Source organism: Solenopsis invicta, chromosome 11, assembly GCF_016802725.1.
Source record: "Solenopsis invicta isolate M01_SB chromosome 11, UNIL_Sinv_3.0, whole genome shotgun sequence".
NCBI lineage: Eukaryota > Metazoa > Arthropoda > Insecta > Hymenoptera > Formicidae > Solenopsis > Solenopsis invicta.
This window is the reverse complement of record NC_052674.1, coordinates 2103881-2129112: the sequence shown is the minus strand read 5'-3', so window position 1 is coordinate 2129112 and position 25232 is coordinate 2103881. Positions and strand designations below refer to the sequence as shown.

The following is a 25232-nucleotide window of genomic DNA, read 5'->3' as shown; positions in this document are numbered from 1 at the left end:
ACTTCCTCGTTTTACTCATTTAAAATGTAAAATCCTTATTCCAGTTATGATGTGATAAACTGTAATTATTACGTACTGAATATTTTGTGCCAGAAAATCTTAGAAATATCTTTCAGAAAACGTCTATTAGTAATACATGTGATAGAAACATATTTCACTCCTCAATTCAGGACAAGATTCAAAAGTTAAAACAATAAAGCTTTTATTATATATATTTTTACATTCAAACGGTTATAATTAAAATAACAATATTACTAGTATAGAATTATATGGTATTGCAATTATTTCTGTAATACAATTTTAATTTTATAACTGTCAACACGGAACTATTTTCCTCATTGTATACATTTTTAATTGTTGTCATTAAAAATTGCTAAGTGTACGCTGTCCGCTCGGTAATTTCTGCTCCGTTCCATACTTGCTTTAAAGCTGGTAATTTCATTGGCGTTGTGATTATAGACGAAGATATAATAAGCATGACGTTGTAATAATACGTAACATTTGATGATCTATATTCTGAAATCTTGTTCTGATATCGTTACACTTTATTAGCAATAAATATCATATTTGCAATTTCATAATTTATATCGTCTATGTTTTATTAGTAGATTAAAAAATTAGATTTCTTAGAATTCTTTTAAAAAATTAAAATTGTTAAAATTTTTATTAAAATTATACAATTTTATTATAAATGGAACAAACAATAATCTATTATAATTTGAGATCATTATGTCAGAATTGTTGTTCAAATTCTGTTCCATGTACAATCAAGTAATTGTGTAACATACGCAAAGTCGTGCACATGTATAGTTAACGGGACTTCCATGCGTCGTGAGCATGGGAGCCTAAGTTGCACCGAAATGTCATTAATGTTACTTCTTTTCCAAGATGTTACAAGAATTGAAACTCTATAAAAGCCTGTGCATATTTTCTTTTTTTTTTTACTTTTAACTTTGTTAAGTAAAGTTTTTTTGTACCATAATATAAATAGTAAGATATTTTAAATCTTTTTTATAAAAATAAAGCTCTAAGAAAACTTTTAATAAACTATACATAAAATGTACATAATTAATAAATAAGCATATAGTCCAAAGAAAATTTGATAAAAATCACTGTATACAGTCTAGTATTTTTACTATTTATTATAATTCAATTTCTATAGATACATTATATTAAGAAAAAATAAAATTTTTTAGATCTTTCTTTTTTAAAAAATTACAATTAAAATGTACTTAAAATTTTTGTAAATAATGGAACAGATTTCGGTAAATAACACAATATGTATTACACAATTGTTAATATATTAACAAATTTATATCTTGTGACCGAATTTGACGTTGTAGAATTTTATCATTTTTACCGCTGCGTAAAATCTAGGGAATGCACGGTATCCATGGGCGTTTTACTTTATTAATGAATATAACGTAACTGAGAGGATTGGTCAGTATGGTATATAACTGAATCTTGCAGGTGCGTTGTGCACGCACAAGCATATTTTTCTGCATTCAGTAAACACAAGATGTACCGATGGCTTACTATTTTTCCCGTTGTTGTGATAAATCGCGTGCCCACACTCGTTACCTCATCTCTTTACGCTTTGTACAAATGTTCGTGTTACAATCATACGTGATTATTGTCACGAAGTATCGTATTATGTAAATTGATTAACATTAATGTAAATTTGGTATTCAATTTGGTATTAATTATTTTGTTTGGCCGTAATATATAAATTATTTAACAAATAATTATTAAATAAGTAATTAATTTAACATATTTATATAATTAATTATCAATTTTAATTTAAAAACTATAATTATAATGAATACAGAATTGTTTAAATAAGTTTATGATATAAATAAATATACAAATATAATCGGATGTTTTTTTAATTTTCTTCAAATAAGTTGATTAAACTAATTGATTTCTTTCTTTAAAATAAAAAGTGAATGTAAGAAATAAACAATGCTAATTAAAAAAACATGGGTAAACAAGTAGATTATCGCTTTAGAATTTCTAAAGTGCCATTACAGTAGCCCTAAGAATTGTCATAATCATTGTGATAGATCAGCGAATTCTTTAAAGGATTTCAAGTCTGAGAATGCTCGATTTTATTCCTGGAATATTCTTTCAATTCCGACGAGTCATTTCATTATACAAATATCTTTTGCTAATAGATTTTTCTTTAATTCGTGATTTGATCGAAAAAGTTTGTTTGAATTTTTAGCATACTAAACATACAACAAATTTTAAAAATCATAATTACACTTATTTTAAACTGAAGAATTCTTAATACTTAATACATAATTTTACATAATACTTGAGTTACAACATAATTTAATTATTTTGTTTGGCTATGATTTATAAATTGCTTAACAAATAATGATTAAACTAATTAATTTAACATGTTTATATAATTAATTATTAATTTTTATTGTAAAACAATAATAAAGAATTTAAAAAATTTATATAATATAAGTATTTTATACATATAAGTTTAGGATTGATATTAATTGTCTGGAATAATTTTACTCATGTAATGTCTGTCATATCACTTGAATGGAAATAATCGAAGGAATATTACTTTCTTATGTAGAATTAACTGGCCTGCTTTTCTAAGTCGCTAATTCTGTGAAAGCTTGGCAGCTGCAAGACGTACATGCACGTACGTCTCTGTTGCTTTCTGATAGTTCTGTAGCATTCTTTCACAGGCAAATGATATGAGCACCATGTGTTCCTGTACAAGTGCACATTTCATTTCCTCTTTCCTATACGGCAACAACGGGTTGGGATGCACAAGTTATTTAAATATTATAAATAACATTGATTCAATACCACAGGATATTCATTGCTGAAATTTATCACAATTAGAAGTCATTTATATTTGATGTAAAAATAATACGTATAATTTGTGTTACGTTATATAATGTACTGCACGAATTTTATAAAGAACAATATAATATTCTTTTAATTAAAAACTTCTTAAAATATTTTCTCTTCTAAAAAAACATCAATCAATAATTATAATTAATGGTTATTATAGTATGAAAAGGTATATTGTGAAAATTATATAATATGAAATTTATAACATGTAATCTGATAAAAATAAGATAAAAAGATCAAGCTTTGATTTAAAGATATTTATTTTGATGGAAAAATTTTATTTTTTTATCAATAATCAGGATCTATTTATTGATTGACCTCACGTATAGACACACCCGTTTCTATAAACCATTACGCGAACTTTGGTAGGATTGTCCGCATTGCACTATGCGGCGCACGAAGAATTAAAATTGCATTTCTATGTAACGGATAGTCCCCTGGCCAAGTACGCATGAAATTACTCGGTCAGTAACTGATTCTCATCCGGAAAGAAAAACAGAAGAAAATTATCTTTGCATGAGGGGGAGTAGAATCTCGCATATACTCATTACATTACGTTAATGTCACCATATTTAATATTTGTTAATAACTATTTGTTATCATATCCACATTAATTTTTACTGGGGAAAGATATCCAATTTCGTAAAAGATAGTGCTTATAAAAATTACTTACATAAAAAATTCACACAACTTAATTATATTTAATTGTAGGAAACGTAATAATTTTTTTTATTATAATGCTTTTATTGCAATGTAACTATATCATTATTTTAATTTGTACTTTTAAATAGAAACTATGAAAAATAAAATAACAAGTAATTTTTAATAAACGTTAAACCGCACATTTTTAGAAAATTACAGAAATAAAAACATTTTTTTAATGAAAAAGAGAGACATTCATTTCTAAATTAAAAATTCTGATTTTTTGTTTAAATTAGGTTTTAAAGTATATTTTTCAATAAACATTGCGTTTAGTTCCTATAACATACTGATTTTTCATGTAATAATAGTTTCATTATTTAAAATGTATATTTTATGCTTATTATTATATATTACGTAGCTCATATTAATTGTATAAAAATGTAGTTCAAATCGCGTATTTTATTTTTTTAATTCAAAATATGTGGTACCCAATTTTCGCTGGGATATTCAAAGTACATATTAAATTTTTACTTCCTATAATTATCAAATATCTGTGAAATTGCGTGCAGTATATAAAAATTCAGTAATTCAACAATTCAGAAATGTACATACTCTTTATGTATGTGCATTTCTTAATTTGTAAATTATTATAATTTATTTATTAATTTAAAAGTATATTAAATTAATATTAAAAGTTATATGTTGCATTTTTGCAATTTAAAATATTTTAAAACATTTTGGCTTTAAATTAATTTAATTAAATTTGATTAAAAAATATCTCTTTCTTTATATTTATAATTAAAAAATTTTGCAATTTTAAAAAACTCGAACTATGCTACAAACCGCCTTAACTTCATTTGTACTTATTTCAGTATATGTACTAAAATTGGAACTATACAAAGATGATCTATAACTTATATCAAGATTCAATCGATTTTGATTCAAACTATTAATGTGCAATTAAGTATGTAAAAAATAATTGTTTTTTATTTTGACGTATCCTCAAAGCTCATCAAAATCAAAAAGTGTCAATTGGGAATGTTTTTTCCTCCTTAGTTTTGATCATTAGTTGATAATATAGAAAATGATTAACTATTACTCGTATTTTTTTATTAATAAATAAAATGTATATTGTATAAAAATAAAAATCTGATAATAGTTTTATAGATATAAAATAGAATAATTATTATAAAAATGTACAAATAGATTTTAAATTTTATCTAAGCTGAACAATATAAGTCACGATATTATCAAAATGACGTTAAAATGAATCGTGACCGATCAAAACATAATTTTAATAATTATTTTGGAATCATTTTGATGTCATGACGGCTTTTCATTCTGCTCGGATAAATGAATTAAATTTCGAAGCGACGAACAAATAGTACGTTAATATTACTTCTTTTAACATAAAACTCTTTTCCATGAGCGCGTTTATATGCAGAAAAAAAAACGCAACGTCTTTTATAGCGACCGATTCCAGAATTAATATATTATTCTTTACCATATTTATTGCACAAATGCATGCTTTGAATTATACTTTGTTTTTCTTTTCATTTTGACCTAAATCATATTCTGTTAACTTTCTTCACATGCATTGGCATCTCTTAATCTTATACTAGTTTATTTATTAAACATAAATAACGTTCGTATAAAATTAAAATATGACGCAGATGGTTGAAAATATCATTTATGATATATTATTTACGATAGCATTTGACTGCAAATTAATGTAATAAAATAGTTGCAAAATATAATGACATATGTATTTGTATTTTGTAAGAACATTTATAATTATTATGTTGCTAATATACGAAAACTATTTCAATTACGAGGTTTTAATCGATAAATCTGATAATAATTTTTGCGTTATTTTGAAATAAAATATTACTCTTATTATTTATTTCAAATAACATGTCCTTATATTAACTTCATATAACAAATAAATATTCATATATAACGTAAAATAGATTTAGAAACTCGACTCAACTAACAAGTTGAACTTCTTATTTACCATCGGTAGATACATGAATATACGAATAACTCTGAAATTATATCAGACACAATTAAAATATATTTATAAAAATACACTTATATACAAATATATATTTTATTATTATTAGTATAAAAAAATATATATACATACAACAAGGACTTCATATCCAAATAATATAACTTTACATTTGTAAAAATTTCCTAAAAAAGATAATCGATATTTTCATGAATATTTATTCTAAACAAATGTAATATATATAAATGAATGATCCTATTATAAAATTTTGCCATAAATAGCTACATAGGATTATCCGGCTTGTAATATCCATGCGGTAGATCGTAAAAGATTGGTCGGCCGTCAAAATTTTATTAAGCATGCTCAATCGAGGCGAGAGAAGCATAAACGACGTTGTTGTCTGCATCAGGCGCACAATTACCGTCGTTTTAAGCGTTGTGTCGTCGATGATAACCAAAACGAGCATCCGGACATGGCACCAGACATGGAAGAAAACAAGACAAATACAAGATGAGCAACCAGACCAAGCTATCGTGTTTAAAAAGAAAAGATACAAAAAAGATAAAAAAGAGGCCGTAGAAGAGCGCGATCTTGTTGAACGCTGATAATTGGTGGCCTCTAGAGCGGGAGAATTCACATTGAATCAAACAAAATCGAAAAAAAGTTGCATGTTTTATTATCATCTTTATTTTTTCACCTTTTTTTTCGTTAAATAGCAGTTTGGTATCATACCTCAAATTTATATTAATCTTTTATGTGTTTTACAAGTAAAATTAGAGAGAAATAACTTTCTACAGTTATATTATAAATCTAATACAGTCATCAAACACATCGCGAAATAAAAGTCTGTATCTTACTTTTTTATCTGTTTTCTTTCATAATCATAAACTCAGTTTTAAATTAACTTTGAACTAACTCATCAATCTTCAATGTTATGACTAGCACTAACGTTCGCCCATCTCGAATAACATATTGATTTTGTAAATTGCCACTTATCTCCTCTGACATAATCAATTTGACGAATAATCTTGTCGCGAAGATACCCGCCGTTTTCGACACACATAGCTCACACTCCCGACTGGGCGCATCCTCCTTCCGAAAAGGCCCACATTCCGACACGTCCATCCCTAAACGTCGACCAACCCGGATACTCTTCCAGGAACAGCTGCATTGGCGCGAGCGATGAGCCGAAAAAACGACGCCGTAAACGGTATCGGGAAAAAATCGCGCGCGGGTTCAAAAAGAGAAACGAAAAGGAAGGGTAAAAAAAAATAAGACGAAATTCGGGTGTCATAACTGACCAAGGGTGCAACGAACTAGCCGGGTGGCAGAGGTGCACGGGGACATTCCTTCACAGTTGCTGTGTTAATTGCCACGTTTATCTGCAAAGCCGGTTGCTCGCGGGTTCCGAGGACATCGGAACGGTCCTCGCTGAATCGATCGCAGATCCCACCCGGTCGCTTTATACGACTTGGCTGCATTGTGAGACTATCGACGTGCCTCCCTCTCTCGTGCCTTTTCTCTTCAACTCTCCTTCTCGCTCCTTGCCTCTTACCCTTCTCACTAACCCCCTGGCGCTGCTCCTGGTCCCACTGTGCACCAGAATGTGCCTCCGACCTCACCAAACTAGACGCCAGACTGGTTTTTGCCCAATTTAGATCCCCCATTGTTCGGTCTGCGCTGGAACGAAAATAAAGGAACCACTAACCGCGTCCTATTCGCGTACGTTGCATAGGAAAACACCGGCAGTGCCAACGAGCATGCTCGGCCCCGTGTCAAATTGATATATGTTGGTGAGATAGGTGCAAGGTCACTTCAGAAATGAGTGCGGGCGGCTAATCTTCATGGTTTCTTGTATCGCGAAATGAATTTTTTTGCTCTTTGCTGCGTAAATTGAACATACGAATATAGTTTCTGATCACACCTCAGCTCGAGGTGTCCATTAATATTTTGCACGACTACCTCTCTACTCTTCAAACATGTAGCTAGTCTTGGCTGATGTGAGTTGTATATTTTTCTAAACGTGATATTTTAGACCGTAGCGTGCTTTAGTTGCACGAATCGTCCGTGAGTTTAACTACTATGAAACAAAAGTGCTAGCGCGACATTTCAACGCATTGATAAGAATAAGCTGAAATGCATATCGACATGTTGCCAGAGCTACGTACAGTTGGTTCATTGTGCTTTCTCTGTCCCTCTTGATGCACGCCGAAATGCGATGAAAGGAACTCTTATGAGCAACCAGGTGTAGATGGCCTCCAGGTGTTCCTTAGTGCAACGTCAAGACAACCCTGGCATTATCGTCTTGATTATTTTTGTACGAAATCATCTTGATATTTTTATATTAAACTTATTGCACAAATTATTCGTGCGTTCGGCTGTATAATTGTAATATAAATAAAAGAAATGATTTGTATCGCGATTAAAAATCAAACATAATAATTCTCTACTAGTATGTAAGAATAATAATTAATCGGCTTTCAATTGTTGATTAAATACGACTTTTAATTATCGAATAAAGCGATAAGTCTGAAAGAGGATTAAATTGAAAACTAGCTCCATTCAAATATACTATAAAAGATCCACATTCCCACTGTGTGCATTCCCAGAAATGATTTACAAGTAAAATGTGCGTTCTCTTTCTAAGTGGCTCGAATAATTTAATGAGAACCCATTGCAGCGAAAGAAATAGTTACTTTGTCGGTGCACCGGATCCTCATTATACGACACACGTAACGGAACTCAATTCCTCTCTATTTCTACAGTCAACAGGTATTTTTTACATAAAATGTGCTGTGCGTCTTCGTAGCACCATTCATTGCTAGATTAGAGAACTCGCCATCTAATTCCCCTCATCTTAATTATTCTACGACATTCCAAGTAATGAATAACAAAGTTTTCATTTCAAATCATTCTACATTCTTTGCTATAATAATAAAATTAAAAGGACCACGCAAAAAAATGATGACACGATTCTAAAGTTAATTATTTGTGAATACAATATCGTAATTAATTCCAATATTAATTAATAATAAAGAAATAAGTAATAAAAATGATAATAATTAGTAAATAATGAGGGAATATTTTCTATGTGCTTTTATTTGGATTTCAATTGATTATCAATCGCCTTTCCGGATTTGTAGCCGCGGAACAGCACAAAGCACAGTAACTCGTCGGGCGGCAATAATGGTCATTGATTCATACGTCATCTGGCTGCAGTATGCGTCACTGCGTTACTGTGCTTATAGAAACGGGCGGCGTTAGATGCATCACTGGTTCGTCACGCGGGATAATTCCGCGCAAGCTGCTCGAATAACAGAATGACGAGTATGAAAAGTCTCCTAATCGTCAGCGGACGCAGCGTTACTCATTCATAGATACAAAACAGAATAATTTTCTTGACCATTTATAGTGTATTTTTAACTTCGAGCCAAAGAACTCGAATCATTCTCACATACGGTACACGATAAAAAGCACTCGTAGATATATATATATATATATATATATATATATATATATATTTCCAAGTGTCTTCTGTTTAATAATTTTAAAAAAATGTAATTCTTATTCTATTTTGGAATATTTTTATGAAACAAAATTTCTGCAAGATTACGTTTAAATGTTTCAAAAGTAAAAAAATATTATTGAAAAAAAATAATATTAATAATAATAATTTTAATTATGACTTTGCATGGAGGACAAAAGAAAAGGAATAATTAAGGGTAAAGTTCAAACAAAAAATTCCAACATATACGTTCCTCTATTCGAATAGTTCAAAGTAAAAAGATATGAGAATCCAGTTCGAATATTTCGGACAGTTCAAACTGACGCAGTGTTCGTCGATTTTTAATATTAATTTATTATATTTGAGGTTTGGGCAGTAAAAAAAATTGAAAATGCATTATACATTGGAAATAAAAAAAACAGCTTTTTACAAGTTTTTTTTTATATTAATATGTCAAAATGGTTAGGTGCAAACTGTAATAATTTCAAACTTTTAAATTTACAATTTAAATTGAGAAAGGCATATAGATGATTGTGGATATGCTTTGAAATAATGTTTCCCTCCTGAAATAATGTTAATTTTTAAACACATTTTCCAATTTTTTTGAACTGTGAAACTTAAGTTAGAACATCTTCAGTTCGAAAAGTTTGAACTATGTGACGTTCAATCTTGAAATTCGATCACCTGGCGTTTTCAAATAATTTAAGCGAGACTACCAACGAGAAATCAAATGTACAATTTAGGTCAATCAATAACTTGACGCATATCGGATTCTTTAACCCTACACCTTCGACGCAGATCGTCTTGCCCCTACGATCACAAATTCCGATCACGCGTATAGACAGTGAAACGACATACTTTCCTACGCCGGAAATTCGAACACAAGTGAGGCTAACAAAACTACAGGTCTAATTAAATATTGTGCCTATATCTTGCACGTGCGTCAACGATGCCTTCACAGCAGTGTCGTAAAATGCATACTTTAGTATAAAAGAAGCTATCAAAATACTACACTACGGAATTCCAAAATGAAAGTCTTCAGTCATAAATTTCAGAAATTAGCGAGGGTCCTTCTTTAATTTGCCGACATGCTTGTGGCGTTACATCGTTGTCGATAACGACATCTGATGTTCTGGAAGAGATTGCAAGAGTAATCCTCTGTATTTTATAAAAAAAAATGATTGTTTAAAAAATTAATAATTATACGCGTGATATTAAATGACTTCTAATTTAACAATCGAGTTATTCCTTTATTCCTTAAGAATGTTTTCAAGCTCTACAATATCAGCTAAAAATTATAAAAATTTGAAAACTACAGGCTTCTTCGCTTTACTCTTTTTCCTAAAAAAAAATTTGACTTAATTCGTAATGTTACTTTTTTATTAAATAAGCACTATAAAACAATTTTTAATACGAATTAATAGCAAACATAAGTTAAAAAACTTTTAAATCACTAATAGAAATATGCTCAAATTTTACAGATACAAATGTAATAGTTGAACAATCCATGAATTTTTAAAATACTTTGAGATGTGACACATGCATTCTTAATAAAACAATTCACGTAGAAAATTGATTTGCAGTAAAAAATTGAAGATATTTCATATACATTACACTGAAGTACTCTACAATCTAAATTTAAAAAAAGAAGAATTACTGAAGAAATTCATTACAAATATATTTACAAGCAAGTTTTAAGGATGTGTTCGTCACATCACAAAGTATTATCAAAATTTTAAACATTTTATAAATTATTCTATTACGTTTGAATGACTATGTAAAAATTTAAACATATTTTTGTTCTTGATTAAATTATTTAATGTTTTGTTTGCTCTTGATTTTTATATAAAATTGCGTTTTATAGTACTTTTTTTACAAATTTAATGAGGAAATAGTATTATGACTTGAATCAAATTTTTTATGTATATTAATAAAACTATAATTAATATTTATTAATTAATAATTTTGCAAAGGCTTATTTGATTCCACTTACTCGTTTAAAAGTTATTTATTTTTATTTAATTAAAATTGCAACAAAAAAGGAGCAATTCGCTATAAACTATTTCGCTATAATCGCTATAAACCAATTTTTCCGTTGTTCTCTTCTTTGCAGCTGGTTTCAGGTCACAAACGCTATAAATTTTTTGTGCCGTTGAATAGGAAAAAAAAAGAATAAACCTAAGCAACCTTTAATTTTTAAATTTCGATAACTTTTAGATGATATTTGTGGAGTCAAAATATACTTAATATGCTAACTTATTTTTTTTTATACATTCCTGTTATTTTATTATTTCATTCGGCAGCAAGTTGGAAGATTTTATTTCTAGCATTTTCAGTATATAGGCATTCTCACACAGGATATATCACACGCACGTTTGAACGCGCATTTCGGCACAGAAGCTAGCTACAGCCCTGAGGCCAAGACAAGCCCTGTAAAGGGTCCGGCGAGTGCCGGCCCCACTCCTGGGACAGACCCGTGCTGAAGCCTGAAGCCTCTCGGCCCATTCCATTCCATTCCATTCCAGACCCGTATAGTCGTCTCTCGCGTGCATCGTTCGCCGAAGGAAGCATTCCATTCATGTCTCGGAGCGCGCAACACGCTCGTCGCAGCGCCGCGTGAGAGAGAGAAGGCCACGAAAGAGCGACCGCGTCGCTCGGTGCCCCGCCGCGAAGAGAAGCGTTGGATTCTCGCTACCTGGCGCCGTTGTCTTCAGCGACAGCGACGACGACGACGACGACGACGGGCCGGGATGACGATCGACGGGTTCGTCAGGAACGTCAACCACTCACCCTGCGAACGCCAAGCACATGGTCCTGCGTTATCGTCTGGGCGCCGCGCCGAGCGCATCCGGGGATGCAGTGAAGCTGCACTGGTGCGTTCTTTTGTTTACCTTGCTCTTTTCTTTTTTACACCGCTTTCTCGTTCTGTGCGCGTCTCGCACGATGTACCGCGGATCGTGAAGAAAATTCCTCAGAAATCGATCCTGGCATAAGAAATACAGACCAAGTATTTTTTAGACTGATCGACAAGTTCCATGCGAACACGCATCGCGAAGGTGTGAAGATAATACGTGCGACGTATTATCTCGGTTTTAGTTCAAGATAGAATTGGGTGTCTGTAAATATAACTTGATTAAGAGGTTTATCAACGTGTTTGTGCTGCTGATAAAGGCGAGTGGTTAGAATGGTAAAACGTTTAGCGAGATGTCTGCCTTGTCGCATCGGCGCCGCCTAGAATGCCATGGGGATCTCATGTTTCCGTTTCTTGAATAGATAACGTCTTGTTTCGTTGCATGATAGAATTTTAAAAAAAAATTTGTAATTGATCTTTTAATCATCTGGGCGGAATATAATTGTGTAATCAATAATTAATATCAACACCAAGACCGCGATTTGTATATGACATTATACAGTTTAAATCGAGAGAGGCGGCACACGGTCATAGTAAGAGCTTAGCGCTGATATAAATGTTTCTTGTGTAGTTTTACATACAACTTCTAATTTTTTTGCGTTGTTATTTGCGATCAAACACAGTTCTTAAATTGAATTAGAAGAGTAATATCACAGAATTAAATTGACAATCAATTTAATATACTGATGCTAACTAGAAGATTCCCCATTACAGAAAAAATAAAAAATCTGTTATTAAAATTTATCAGCCATAGTATTATAATATTTTTCGCATATTTATTACTTTTTCCGGGATGGAGGGATCTTAGAAATGCTAATGAAGGATTGTTCGAATAACTTATTTTAAATAAAACTTATTTAAAATAAATTAAATCGACTTACTTAAAATAAAAGATATGAAATAGATTCCAAAAACTTACTTAAATATTTCTGAAATTTATTTTTTTTTAATTACTGAAAATTTTTTTCAGTAATTTGATTTAGTTTATCTTAAATAAATCTTATTTAAAATAAATAAAATTTTAAAATAAAAATGTTTTTTTTAATATTATTTATTAATTAAATTTTACTATTTTATTATTGATTAAATAATAAAAATTTATTTAAATTAATATTTGAAATAAGTTTCAAATAAGTATTTAACTAACTCCCGCTAATAATATTAAATTGATTGCCAATTTAATTCTGATATTATTTTTCTGCTTCAATTTGATAGCTGTGTTTGACAAACCAAAAGTAACGGCGTACTGTTCGAAAGCATTAGAAATTGTAAAATCACACAAGAAACATTATTTCCACACCAAAAAATTTGCTATGAACGTATACTGGTCCATTCTCAATTTAAATTGCAATTTTATAATGTAATTAGCGGTACGACAATCTTATTATTTCTATGTCAAAATCGCGTATCGGCACTATCGCGTTGATAGAACTGTAATCGTAATATGACGCACAATCACTGAATGCGAATTATCTGTTCGAATCTCGAGTCTGTTCGAATCTCGCCACGTATTCTGATTTCTATCGTGTCTGTTTTCTCTGCCGATTTAAAATCATTCACTGACACGATAGAATGCGGAGAATGGCGCTATTGTAAATAATCTTTATTTAGCAAAGCGGACTGCGGGGCTCGTAACCGACCATCATCCCGACTCCCTTCGTCTTCAAAGCACATAACCGCCGTGCATCCTCCGCATGCTAACGCGGCTGTTGAACTCCCCGGGGTCCCCGGTTTCACCTTGTATGTGTGTATGTATGTATATATATATATATATATATATATATATATATATATATATATATATTGTGGGAAAAAAAAAATATATATATATATGTGTGTGTGTGTGTGTGTGTGTGTATTTTTATTTATTTATTTATGATTATCGCTTTTAAATCGGTCGATGTAATAGCCTCGCCATGTATCGCAAATATATATAATATAGGGCGAGTTTTTTAATTCATCGATTGATCAGTTGCATTATTCGACTCAAATGCGGCTTTTATAAAACAAAATTGCATTTGCGCATAATGCAAATGACCAATCGATGAATTAAAAAACTCGCCCATGTGTGTGTGTCCGTGTATATATGTTATTTAAAACTTATTTAAAATGAAATACACACACACACACACACACACACACACACACACACACACACACATACACATATACGAGCCTTTTTCTCCTCCCCGATAAGGAACATTCCGGACGGCTTCACGAGAAAGATGTTCCAGTGCAGCCTCCGTACATCAGAATTTCTCACAACTACCCTCTCCTCCAACAGGATTCTCCCGCAAACGCGGCGGCATCCGGCACGATAGAGCGACAGACCCGCGATTTTTACGACTCGGATGTTGAAATAACGGGCGGGGGGATCCTGGGGCCGTTCCGCACACGGTCGTCGAAACCGCCGCACTTCCTTTGCTTCCCTCCGTGGGTGATAGTGTCAAGCGCGGATGACGAATGTGTAATGTCACGCCGCTAATTTTCCCGGGAATATGCATGTGACTTTGCTGACGTGATGATACCAAAGTCCTGTCTTGCACGGTTATGGTGAACCGTTCCGATCGTTTAACGCGCCGTTAATGTCGCAATGGAATAAATAAAAACCATAATAAACAAGCGATTCTTTCGTGGACCTGTTTGTATCAATATAGATTGAAGGTCCAGTAGAGTCCGGAAACGTTTATTCGAATAAGTTGTTTGTCAGTCGGTGACAGATCAACAGGTGAAATAATCTTTCCACCCATATTGATTGCTCATTATTGGATCATTGTCACATTTATTAATTTGGAAATGTAGATTGAGTTCAATCTCATTTTAGCTTATTTTTTATTTTTTTCTAATTCTTAGAACTAAAAAAGGATAGAAAAATATATATACGTTACACACATCAAGATTAAAGTGTTAATCTACTTGGTGCAAACCCTTAGCAACGTAACAGATTTAAAAATAATATCGAAATTCTTGTTATTATCCTTATTCCGGAAAGAAGATCAAATACTGGATATCTTTTCACTTGGATAACCAACTATAATCGCGCAGTAATGTCCTTCGACTAATATAGAATCCATCTCACCAACTGCAATTTATTCATTATATAATCCGTGACTCGGAAAACGATGGTGCATTAGATAGTACATTAGGTACAATCACTGGAAAGCTATCCATGTTAAGCATTTCAGATTAACTGTGTATCTTCAAACGCTAAATGCTAATGTATATTTGCATGCACTCGGCAGGACTTTACCATCATTCGCGGAACAAGGAGATATTCATGATTCTGCACATTGAATAAACATGTATTTCTACAATAATAATCGTTCTCTATATTCAGAGAATAGAGATATTCTCTATGAGAATAGTGAGAATAATCGACAGACATTTGACAAATAGTTCACTGTCCGAAATGCTTGAAATTCGCATTTTCAAGATCACAAAATTGCAAATTCCCAGAAGAGCATTCGACAGCATTCTATGTGCTTGGATACCGTCCAACAATCGCCTTCGATTGCTATTGCTTTAAACTTGACCCGAGTGACGTGTTACTCCAGGATAGCTCATTGAGCGTCGTGAATCACATTCCTCAACCGTAGCAGGTACTACGCTGAAACGTCATACGTTTCCGCGTATTTGTGGGAAATCACGATCTCGCTCCGTTCATATAAATTCCGTGGCGTATCGCGTGCGCGGCCATTCAGTAACTCGAACGAGCCACCGTATACATTGGGCTTTGAGGCGCGTCTCGTCCCTCCGAAACACGATTCACAAGACCCTGGGTCTTCGGCACACTTCGGCACAGCGGCGGCGTGCCTCCCTTTCTCTCCCAGGCAGCGCCTCCCAAACTAGGGTTCCGCGAGATGATGAAAAATTACACGTTCTTCGCCGCTTGTAAAGCCTATTTAAACGACGCCGTCCGCTTTAGGGATCACTTACTGCGGCCATAAATATGTAAGTACATACGAGCGAATATCGACTCTGTTTGCTCTTCAGTATTACGAGTTTGTTTTCTCTCTCTCTTCTTAGTTTTTACTTTTTTATGATTTAGAACATAATACGGAGGAAAAAAATACAATATTAACTAGAAGTACATAACTAAAAGAGACACATTGCAAATCTCACGTGCGTTTGAAGCTTACTAATATTAATAATCTTTGGAAAATATTTTTTTTCTAAACTAGGAAGAAAATTTATTTTGATGTAGATATTTGCATGTAAGTCGTAGTAAATAAATCATAAATAATAATAGTTTTTTTTATTGCTTTTATATACTTTTCTATACGTATAAATTTCTTACGTATAAATTTATTAATATATTTTTATCGCGTAACTATTATATATATATTTGCATAGTTATTATATATTTATTTTACATAGTGAGTACAATAACATATACAGTGACTATTAGTTTAGGCAAATGAAAAGTAGACTATGAATCTATGCACCGACTTTAACAGATTTCCCTGTAAAAAATGTGATAAAATTCATTGTATTTTCAAGTTACACATTAAATTTAATGTATCTATAACTGAAAAACATGTGCATAAAATCTAGTGCACTTTTGATAACATTAAATGTACATTAAATGTTTTTAATGTACCTGCTTGAAATTTGCTTCCGTTACATTAAATTCTGTTGCCAGTTTTTAACAGTGTACACACATGCAAAATTACGACATCATTGACGTAATAAGCATGGAAGGATAATTGCCGATTAGATTTGGACGTCCGTAATTCATTCACCGCGGAAGATTGAAAATATTGTCTATCTATCGATTGCATAAGTTCATGTTTGCTCGCGAAAGGCGTGTATCTATAAATAGTATCTTGTGTCAACTCAATTTCTCGTGTAATTCAAGGGTACAAAATTCTGCAACATTCCGATTTTGATATTAAACTAAGGGTCATTTAACCCTTAAACACGTAAGTGGGTCTGAGAGACCCCATATGAAGTTTTGAACGCTTGCTATGTGAAGACGGAATGAGATAGGAGGTTCAGACCAAGACGTAAAAAAAGTTTGAAATCTCTTTCGATTGATATGGTTGATCAACTTTTTTGGTCACTTAGAATTCGAACGGCACGGCATCAAAGTTTTGTTAGGGCCAATGCGACCCATATAGTGTGAAAGTGAAACTTTTTTGTGAGTATTTTACATAAAAAAGTTGGACAAAATACGTTCGAATAGGTCGGTTTGCGGATGTTACTTGCATATACTCTGTCTAAAGTTGGAATACTATAAAATACCTCATATTCGCTTTGTTACATAAGTACATTTTTTAAAGAAATAACAATGATATAATTTTTTTTTGAAAGTATGAATCTTTAGCTTTAAAACGCCGTATTGTAAAGTTCTTCACAGTTTTTTGTTGCAAAGAAATGATTTTTTTTTTAAGTGAATTTTTAGATGGCCAAAAATACCTCATATTCTCCATGTTACATAATTATACTTTTTAAAAGGAATGACTTTGCCAAATTTTATTTTGAAAGTGTGAATCTTTAGCTTTAAAACGCCTTATTTGAAAGTCCTTAAAAGTTTTTTGTTGCGAAAATATGATTTTTTGAAGGAAAAGTGGATTTTTTACCAATTTCTTATTTTTGCTTAATGGTTTTTCTTTTATAGCTTTACAATAAATTATTTTTCGGCAATGCCGATTGTGAAGTCACACTCCTAAGATTTTGAACTTTTGTTTAAAAAAAAAATTGTAAAAAAATGTTGATTGTAATCAAAGTTATAACTTCTCAAAGTTGAAAAAGTCTCCCAGACCCAAAAATGTGTTTCCGTATTTTACAGGATCGGTGTGTTTAAGGGTGAAATAGGAGATACACGCAAGAGATATGCAATATCTTTCAGTTTCTATCTTTTTAACATATTAATAATGAACTTGACTTGAACAAGTATTGGATAAGTATTTCAACAGTGCCAGAGTGTAACAGCTGCATACCATCATGATCATTTAATGAAGTGTGTATATGGTACCATTGAATTTTATTTAACTCGATTGAGATTAACAGTAAGTTTAGAGTTGAGGGCAAACTTTCAAAACTGCCCACTCTAAGTGCAAACATCTTGAAAGTTATCTTGGAAAGTATTCCCCTCTCCCTTTCCCCTGTTTTCGGAGTGCGCTTACTCTTCGGTAATCCGAGCGTGGCTCGAGCTGGAAAATAGGACGGACGGCAGCTGCAGGGAGTGAGAAGAAGAGAAAGAGTGAGAGAGACAGAGCAGAAGCGCGTGCATAGAACGCAGCCACGAACAATCCCTTCGGAAAGCCGGGACCTGAGTCGGCCTGGCCTGAACCGGCCAACCCGCTCGAGAGACCGCCGTCAACTGATCGGATCCGTTGAAGCCGGCGTGGCGAGACTCGGTTGTTCTACAGCCTGACCCACAGCTCGGTCTGTGCCTGGTCTCATGCCGCCTCAATGCCGGATACAGCCTGACGATTCGTTGGCCGCGCGGCGACCGTAGTTGTGAGTGGTGAACGGTCTGGTGTATGCGTGACGTGTCGTCGCCTCCTGTGTGCGGCTCATAACCCCGTTGTGTCTCGCGCGAGTGCTTACGAGCGAGTGCGTACGCTGAGGCATTCGTTAATACTGTTTCCGGCGCGCGCTCCGGGACCGTGCATACAGTTTCGGTTGTGTTGTGTGTCTCGCGCGCGGCGTCCGTCCGTCCCTTCGTCTGGCTGTCGCTGTTCTCTACTTTCTGCGTATGCTCGTCATCATCATCATCATCATCTTCATCTTCACCATCATCTTCATCCAACTCTTCAGCCTTCTCTTCTTCGTCTTCCGCGGAGTACAATACGCAACGTCGCGGGTTTTGGCTGTTTCACTCCTCTCGCGGGAGGTCAGCACCTTAGCGTCGGTAGGTAGGTAGGTAGGTAGGTAAGTGCGGAATGTGGGATTCGGGGTTGCTGCCGCTGGAACGTGGAAGATGCCGGGCTCCCGAGAGAAGGAGAGAGAGACAAATCGAGCCTCCCATTACCTCTCGAAAGGAGAGCTCGCGGTGAAATATGAGCAGCCGGTTTCGGTAGTTTTCTTCTCTTTGCGTTGGCGGCCAACGCGGGGGATCCCGCCGCCGCGTGTCTCGCGTGTGAAGCCGCCGGCATCGTGGAATCCACGGCGACGATTGGACGGCAAGGTTCGTGGCGAATGTTCGCCAATCGCTTCTCCACGGGGCACCGGCGAAAAATCGCTCATGAGACAGCCACGGACCGATTTAAATGGGCTGCCTTGCTGATCTCCCTGATGAACGGAGATTCCGCGACGTTCAAAGACGACCGCGTCGTTCGTACGCTTTCCAGCGAAGTCTCAAATCGAGTCATGAGATGTCATTTAGACGTCTTTAAGACTATTTTTATTAATGTGTCTTGAAACATCTTTTAGACGTCTTTAAGACGTCTAAAAGATGTTTTAAGACACATTAATAAAATATTTGTGGTTTTGTTATGTGGTTTCTTATCTGACGGGTGATTTTAACGCGAATTTATTTTGGATAATGAGGATTTCAACGCATGGATAATCCGATAATCTCCTGCGCGCTAATTAGGGAAAGCATCCTTTTTTTTTCTTTTTTTTTATCAATTATGGCACGAAATATTTATATATATCCACGTTCTAGTTTTCTTTCGACTTGTATGTTGCATAGCATTTGCAGTTTTAGAACATTACAGTTTCAATGTGAATAAATCTATGGATCTATGGATTTTTTCTGGTTTGTCAGAGTGTAAACAACTGGCGTATTCTCGTATTCATCATTGAATTTCATTCAACGTATTTTTTCATGAGCATTTTCATTATTTTGTTTCGTTATGTGTCTGAATATGGGCGATTTTCAAAAACGTGGTGAATCTTTACCAGGTAGTATCCGAAGTCTGAGAAATAATTCCTACTTCTTCTCACGAGAGACGTACGGTCTTCATTTATCACCGTGTTTCGTAATACTCATCGTGAGAAATGCACTTGAATGGGATTACGGATAGCATATCTGTAAAACGCAGGACGAGTGTGTGTGGAATGTTTCGGCGTGTGTGAAGATAAGACAAGAAGCGACAGCCTGGCGCGACGGGGTTGGTTTGCCCTGATCCCGGCCGCCATTGTGCGCCCCTCTTGTTTACGAACGGTGTGCGTAGAGAAGGCGTAGAAAAACCACGTGATCGCTAACGTGGGATATTCTCGAGAGGCTAGATCGCAGCATTTCGTCGTAGAAAAATTTCGAAAAGTTGTGCTGCACTTCTACTACCCGACAGGTGACGTAAAAGAAGCAATTTATATTTTGGAAATAATTGATAATTAATGTGTATGAAAAAGAGATAAACTGACAAATTACTTAAGAAATGAATCAACGCGAATGTTGAAAACATCGAAATAACTTGACATTTTATTTTCTTTGTATCTTGATGTGTTATTGACACGTTCATATTATTCGAGCGAACGCGTTAGTAGTCTGCTTATTCCTAAAATCGGTTAGTCTGCTTATTCTTAAATAAAAAATTGTTGGACGGTATTCTGAGAAAACCGTAACACATATCGCATTTATGCTTATACACATCTACAGTTCAGACACGTTAGTGCAACGCTTACAGTTCTGTATCTAAGAAATATGATGATTCTCCCACGACATAAGACATCACTGAACTTGCACAGATTTAGATAACCTGTATACTTAGATGAACTTTACAGACATGAAGTCAATAATTGTAAAACCATTCGTAGCGAAATAATTTTTATCTACAAATTTTTTTCATTTATAAAAGTCCCAATAAACAGCTTGAAATAAAACTATAAACTTTGTGCTTATTTTTCAAGTATATGTAAGTTTAATTTTTAAAATATTCATTTATTAAAAGATGTATATAAGCATTCAAATATATTAAAAATAAATTTATAAAAATTTATCTATTACAATTTGTATTAAATTTATAAGAATTTATCTATTACATAAGAAAATTAATTTCTTTATATTATAAGGAAAGATGGATTAACTTTATTATTTAATTAAAATGAAAAACAATTTTTAGTGCAAAACAAAAGTTTTAATAAAATATTTTGAACTTTTGTTATATACGTACGAATTATTTCTATAGAAAAAATATTAATTTTAAATAGCAAAATTATTGAGCATTCTACCAAAAATTTTCTGTAAGACAGATTTTTTTTTTAAGAGGGATCATATTCAGCTTCCTAGTCGAAGCGATATACGATACTGCATACACGAAACTCTTAGTACATTCACGCTCAACTTTTCGTTCTAGAAATAGAAGTGAATGAGAGCGTTGAGCAAGTGTTTGTTGTGTGAAAGACTTGAGTACATACACAGTAGTGTCAATCCTGCGGATAAGCAGCGATGCCTTGTTTACTCAGTTTACTTCGGTAGTCTAGCATAGTAAAACGAGAGCTTAGAATACCATCGTCGAAGATTCAATGTATTTTCAGCGTCTTTAATTGAATAGGGTCGACGCGACACTCGTAAATTATTCGAGTTCCTAATTAGACCGTCATTGGGTCCCTTCGTGAAGGAATTTTCTCCGCACGAAGAACATTCTTTGTCGACCATTTTATCGAATGTCGATTATTCAAATTCAAATGGCATTCGTTTTACTACAAAATAATAATCCCCTCTTCTACGATACTTTTTGATATTCTCTGTCTAATTAACAACTGCAAATGGATATGTGATTATCCGTAAATTCTTCGCGTTCTAATACCATGAATAACATTTTCAGTTTAGAAAGCACAAGCACAGTAATATTTTTGATATACAAAAATGTATAACTCTGTAGCTCGTGTTTCATGAATTTGAGTATACTCATTTTATATTTGCGATAATTTTTCTATTTGTTATATTCAATTGAATTGTACTATCTATAATCAAAATTCTACATTTTATTACAATTTTTTATACATAAAAGAGTAATTTATGTACAATATTTTTTTAATTTTTAATCTCGTTACGAAGCGCGGATGCCTGGATTGAGATAAGATAATCGACAACTTGCACTTAGAGTGATTGACCTCCTTTGTGCAGCCTAAAGTTAATAGGCACTCGATCGGGAATAGCTTCGTGAGATAAGATTTAAGAGTTTCAGGATTGGGTAGTAACTCGTTAAAAAATTAACAGTTAAAATGATAAAATTGAAAAGTTAGTAACTTTTAACTTAGTTAATTTTAAATGATTTAACTTTTATCTTTAATTTATTAACTTTTTTCTAAATTAAAAATTTATGTAATAAAAGAGAGAGAGAAAAAAGTATAAAAAAAGTACATTCTTACAAAAAAAACAATATTTGTCTCTTATTTTGTCTCTTATTGTAAACTTAGTTTACAATAAAGTATTAAAAATTTGATGAGCCATATTATAATTAGTTTAAATAATCTTAATTTAAAAAATTTTGAATTTCTAATTTAATATGAATAATGCTTTTCAGAATTAACTATTAATTTAATCTTAAAGTAACTTTTCATTAAATTTTTGTGTAACTTTTTATGTTAATAAATTAATTTTTTAAGCTATTAACTTTAACTTAATTTAGTTAAAAATATGTTGATTTACCCTGGTGAGTTTTAACAAAGTGGAACCGCGATATTTTATCGAGATTTAAGAGAGGTTTCGAGCTGAGCATTCTCGTACTTATCCGGTCATAATGAATTGATGGCGCACATTATGTTTTACACTCACATGCAGCCGTTTATTCATCCAGCGCGGATCTGTACACGTTGACGCTCAACTTTGCAAACAATGGGCCGTAATTGCGACTTCAATTATGTTACAATTGAGGTAACGCGTGATTTACGCATCATGCTGCTTACGTTACGCCCTACATAATGCGTAAACAATCAAGTGACACGTGACTTTGCGGAAACCGCGGGGCAAGAGTCGTGCGACCTAAAATTTTGATGATCCTATCGCCGAGAGGAACTTAATGAGCTACACACTGCACGTAACTCCGATGGAAAATAATTTTCTTGCGAAGTAACGTGACGCGGTAATAATTTATTAAAAACGTTATTAACAATATTCTTTCTTTTCCTTGAGATATACAAAAGTTGGTACGAGAAATTAAGAAAGTATTCAAGCAAACTAATTTTTCTAATAAGCACGACTTTTCAGTAGCGCCATTTTCTTCTTTTAAATTGCGCTTTTCTTTACTTTTTAATATTTTACGTTCTGAAGTATTGAAAGACAGTTGTTACCATTTAAAATAACGCTAGCTTGAAACGCTGTCATAAACCGAAACATTGCCTGCCATTGCATCTTTTTTTTTCGATTTTAGTTTTATCTATACACGGAAATTCTGCTGAGTCCGGGTATATCTATGGAGTGTACTTTGCCAAGCAATATGATAAGAAGATTGAGTAACTCGACATTCCGACATTCGAAAGTTGTTACGTTATCTAATTTGCCAGCGGAAGTCGTGTTTTTCAAAGACGCACATTGCGTGATTTCACGTCTCGAAGCCGAGTTTGATACGTCAAACACGCGCGTCTCGGTTTTAGACGGTTTAAGCTTCAAGATTCAGTTAAAACTTCTTTCTCCATTGGGTATCCTCTTTCGCGTACGGCTGTTTATCTAGCACGAAGACTTCTCGAGTTATCAGTCGAGTTATCCCACGGAACCTTCCGACCGCTTATCTGCTACGTCAACCTTCTTGGACTGTTCTCGTCCTTTTTATGTGATTCTGGATGCAACAATGTGGAAGAATAGCGTATCCTCTCCTGTACTTCAATGGCACCAGAACAGCAAAGGTCCCGCAGACAATAAAACGAAAGCCTCTCGGAAAAAAGGAAAGGCGCCCATTGTTTCCTTCAAACGCTAAAAGTGCCTAAAGAACACCGCTTGTGGCAGGCTGATACGCGTTACTTTGCAGCATAAATGGCAACTTTTAAAACAAGGGATTTACTAAAAGTTATGTGAAAAAAAAAGTTGCAGCGAGAAATATCGTTACCTTGTGTTGTAAAATGAACTGAACATTTTTTCCAGTGGTGAAATACCTTTCGAATGTGTTCTTTATGATTTTAATGACTTGCAAGAGAAAGTGAAGAACATACATTCTTTGTACGATTATCATTCAAATTATCTATTTGCATTAATAAAAAATAATACACGGTGATAGAATGATACGTAGTATTTCCCCTAGTCTCCCCTATGTGCTTCAACAAAATATGCAGAACACGCGGACATATATTTACAAGTACATTACCATTATATTACCAGCGAAAGTAAAATAAATTGTTGACGACCATTAATAGAAATAAACACGAACGAAAAGTAATTATAAAGACGAACAAATTACACGTTTCCATTATCTTGAAACATGCTTAAAGAAAACCAGAATACTACTCTAAAATACTACGCCTCATCGAGTTCACCATTACGCTCACCAACAAACTCGTAGAAAACATCTGCCTCTGCCAGGAAGGTGGTCTCGAGATAATGCTATATGAAAACTGCTGCTTTGTACATACAAAGTTGCTGGTCGCCTCCAGAAGGAAGACACGTTTTCCTTCAATTCCGTGAATCGTCTATACATTTCCCTTTTTTCCCCCATTCGTTTCTTTTACTTTGCGACGGATCTCACTGCTCGGAATTTTTCCACAATGGCCTCTTAAAATTTATGTCCTAGGAACATCCCGTTTTTTTTTTTCTAGTTCGATGAATAGACATTGCAAAAAAAAAAAAGAAATTTCTCGTGGTGTAGAAACCAACTTTTTTCCTTCATTCATTCATTCATTCATTCATTCATTCATTCATTCATTTACTCTTTCCTTCCTTCCGCTCGGCTTTTCTACAACTTCTTATCGTAAGAGGAAGTTGATACAAGAATTTAATCAAAGCCGCGAGAATACATCCGTTTGCAAAGTGGTCTTCTCCGAAAGTACCAATTGTAGGTTATTCGACATTATGTCTGTGTTAATATAATACAGCAAAATACTAGTAATACGGTTGTTATTTGAGAACTAAATGTGAGAGTTTAGGGGTTTTCTCATAGCATAGGAGAAATGTGTTTACGACATTGAATCAATGACGTTGTATTATCAATGCTCAGTTGACTTTTCCTATAATTAGCATAGTCTAACGGTGGCCATGTGCCACGAAGGAATTACGAAGTGATAAGCGTATAGTTTATTATTTCCTCTGAACGAAGGCGGACGTCTTTTTTCGGCATCCGGCTATTTAAACCATTTGAATTATGCCACACGGATCTCCCCTATCGTTACTTCGTATCTCTTCGTGCGGCCTAATATCTCCAGCTTCCTCTTTCGACCCGTCATTACGGTTTTTCATAATT

The 25232-nt window shown here is 33.5% G+C and overlaps 1 protein-coding gene across 9 annotated transcripts in view; it reads left to right on the top strand.

Moving 5' to 3' along the window:
- The window catches only part of LOC105196992 (cyclin-dependent kinase 4), a 105670-nt gene that overhangs the window by 75286 nt on the left and 5152 nt on the right, over window positions 1-25232 (top strand). For 2 of the 9 annotated variants that reach the window (XM_026130787.2, XM_026130785.2), the window contains exon 1: window positions 11327-11911. The exons of 2 other annotated variants lie outside the window; for them this stretch is intronic. Coding sequence is in view for 2 of the 7 variants with exons in the window: in XM_011163178.3 (XP_011161480.1) it covers window positions 18653-18812 (160 nt within the window). In the remaining 5 variants the exon portion in view is untranslated. 5 more of the 9 variants (XM_011163176.3, XM_026130786.2, XM_011163178.3 and 2 more) reach the window with 5 other exon arrangements.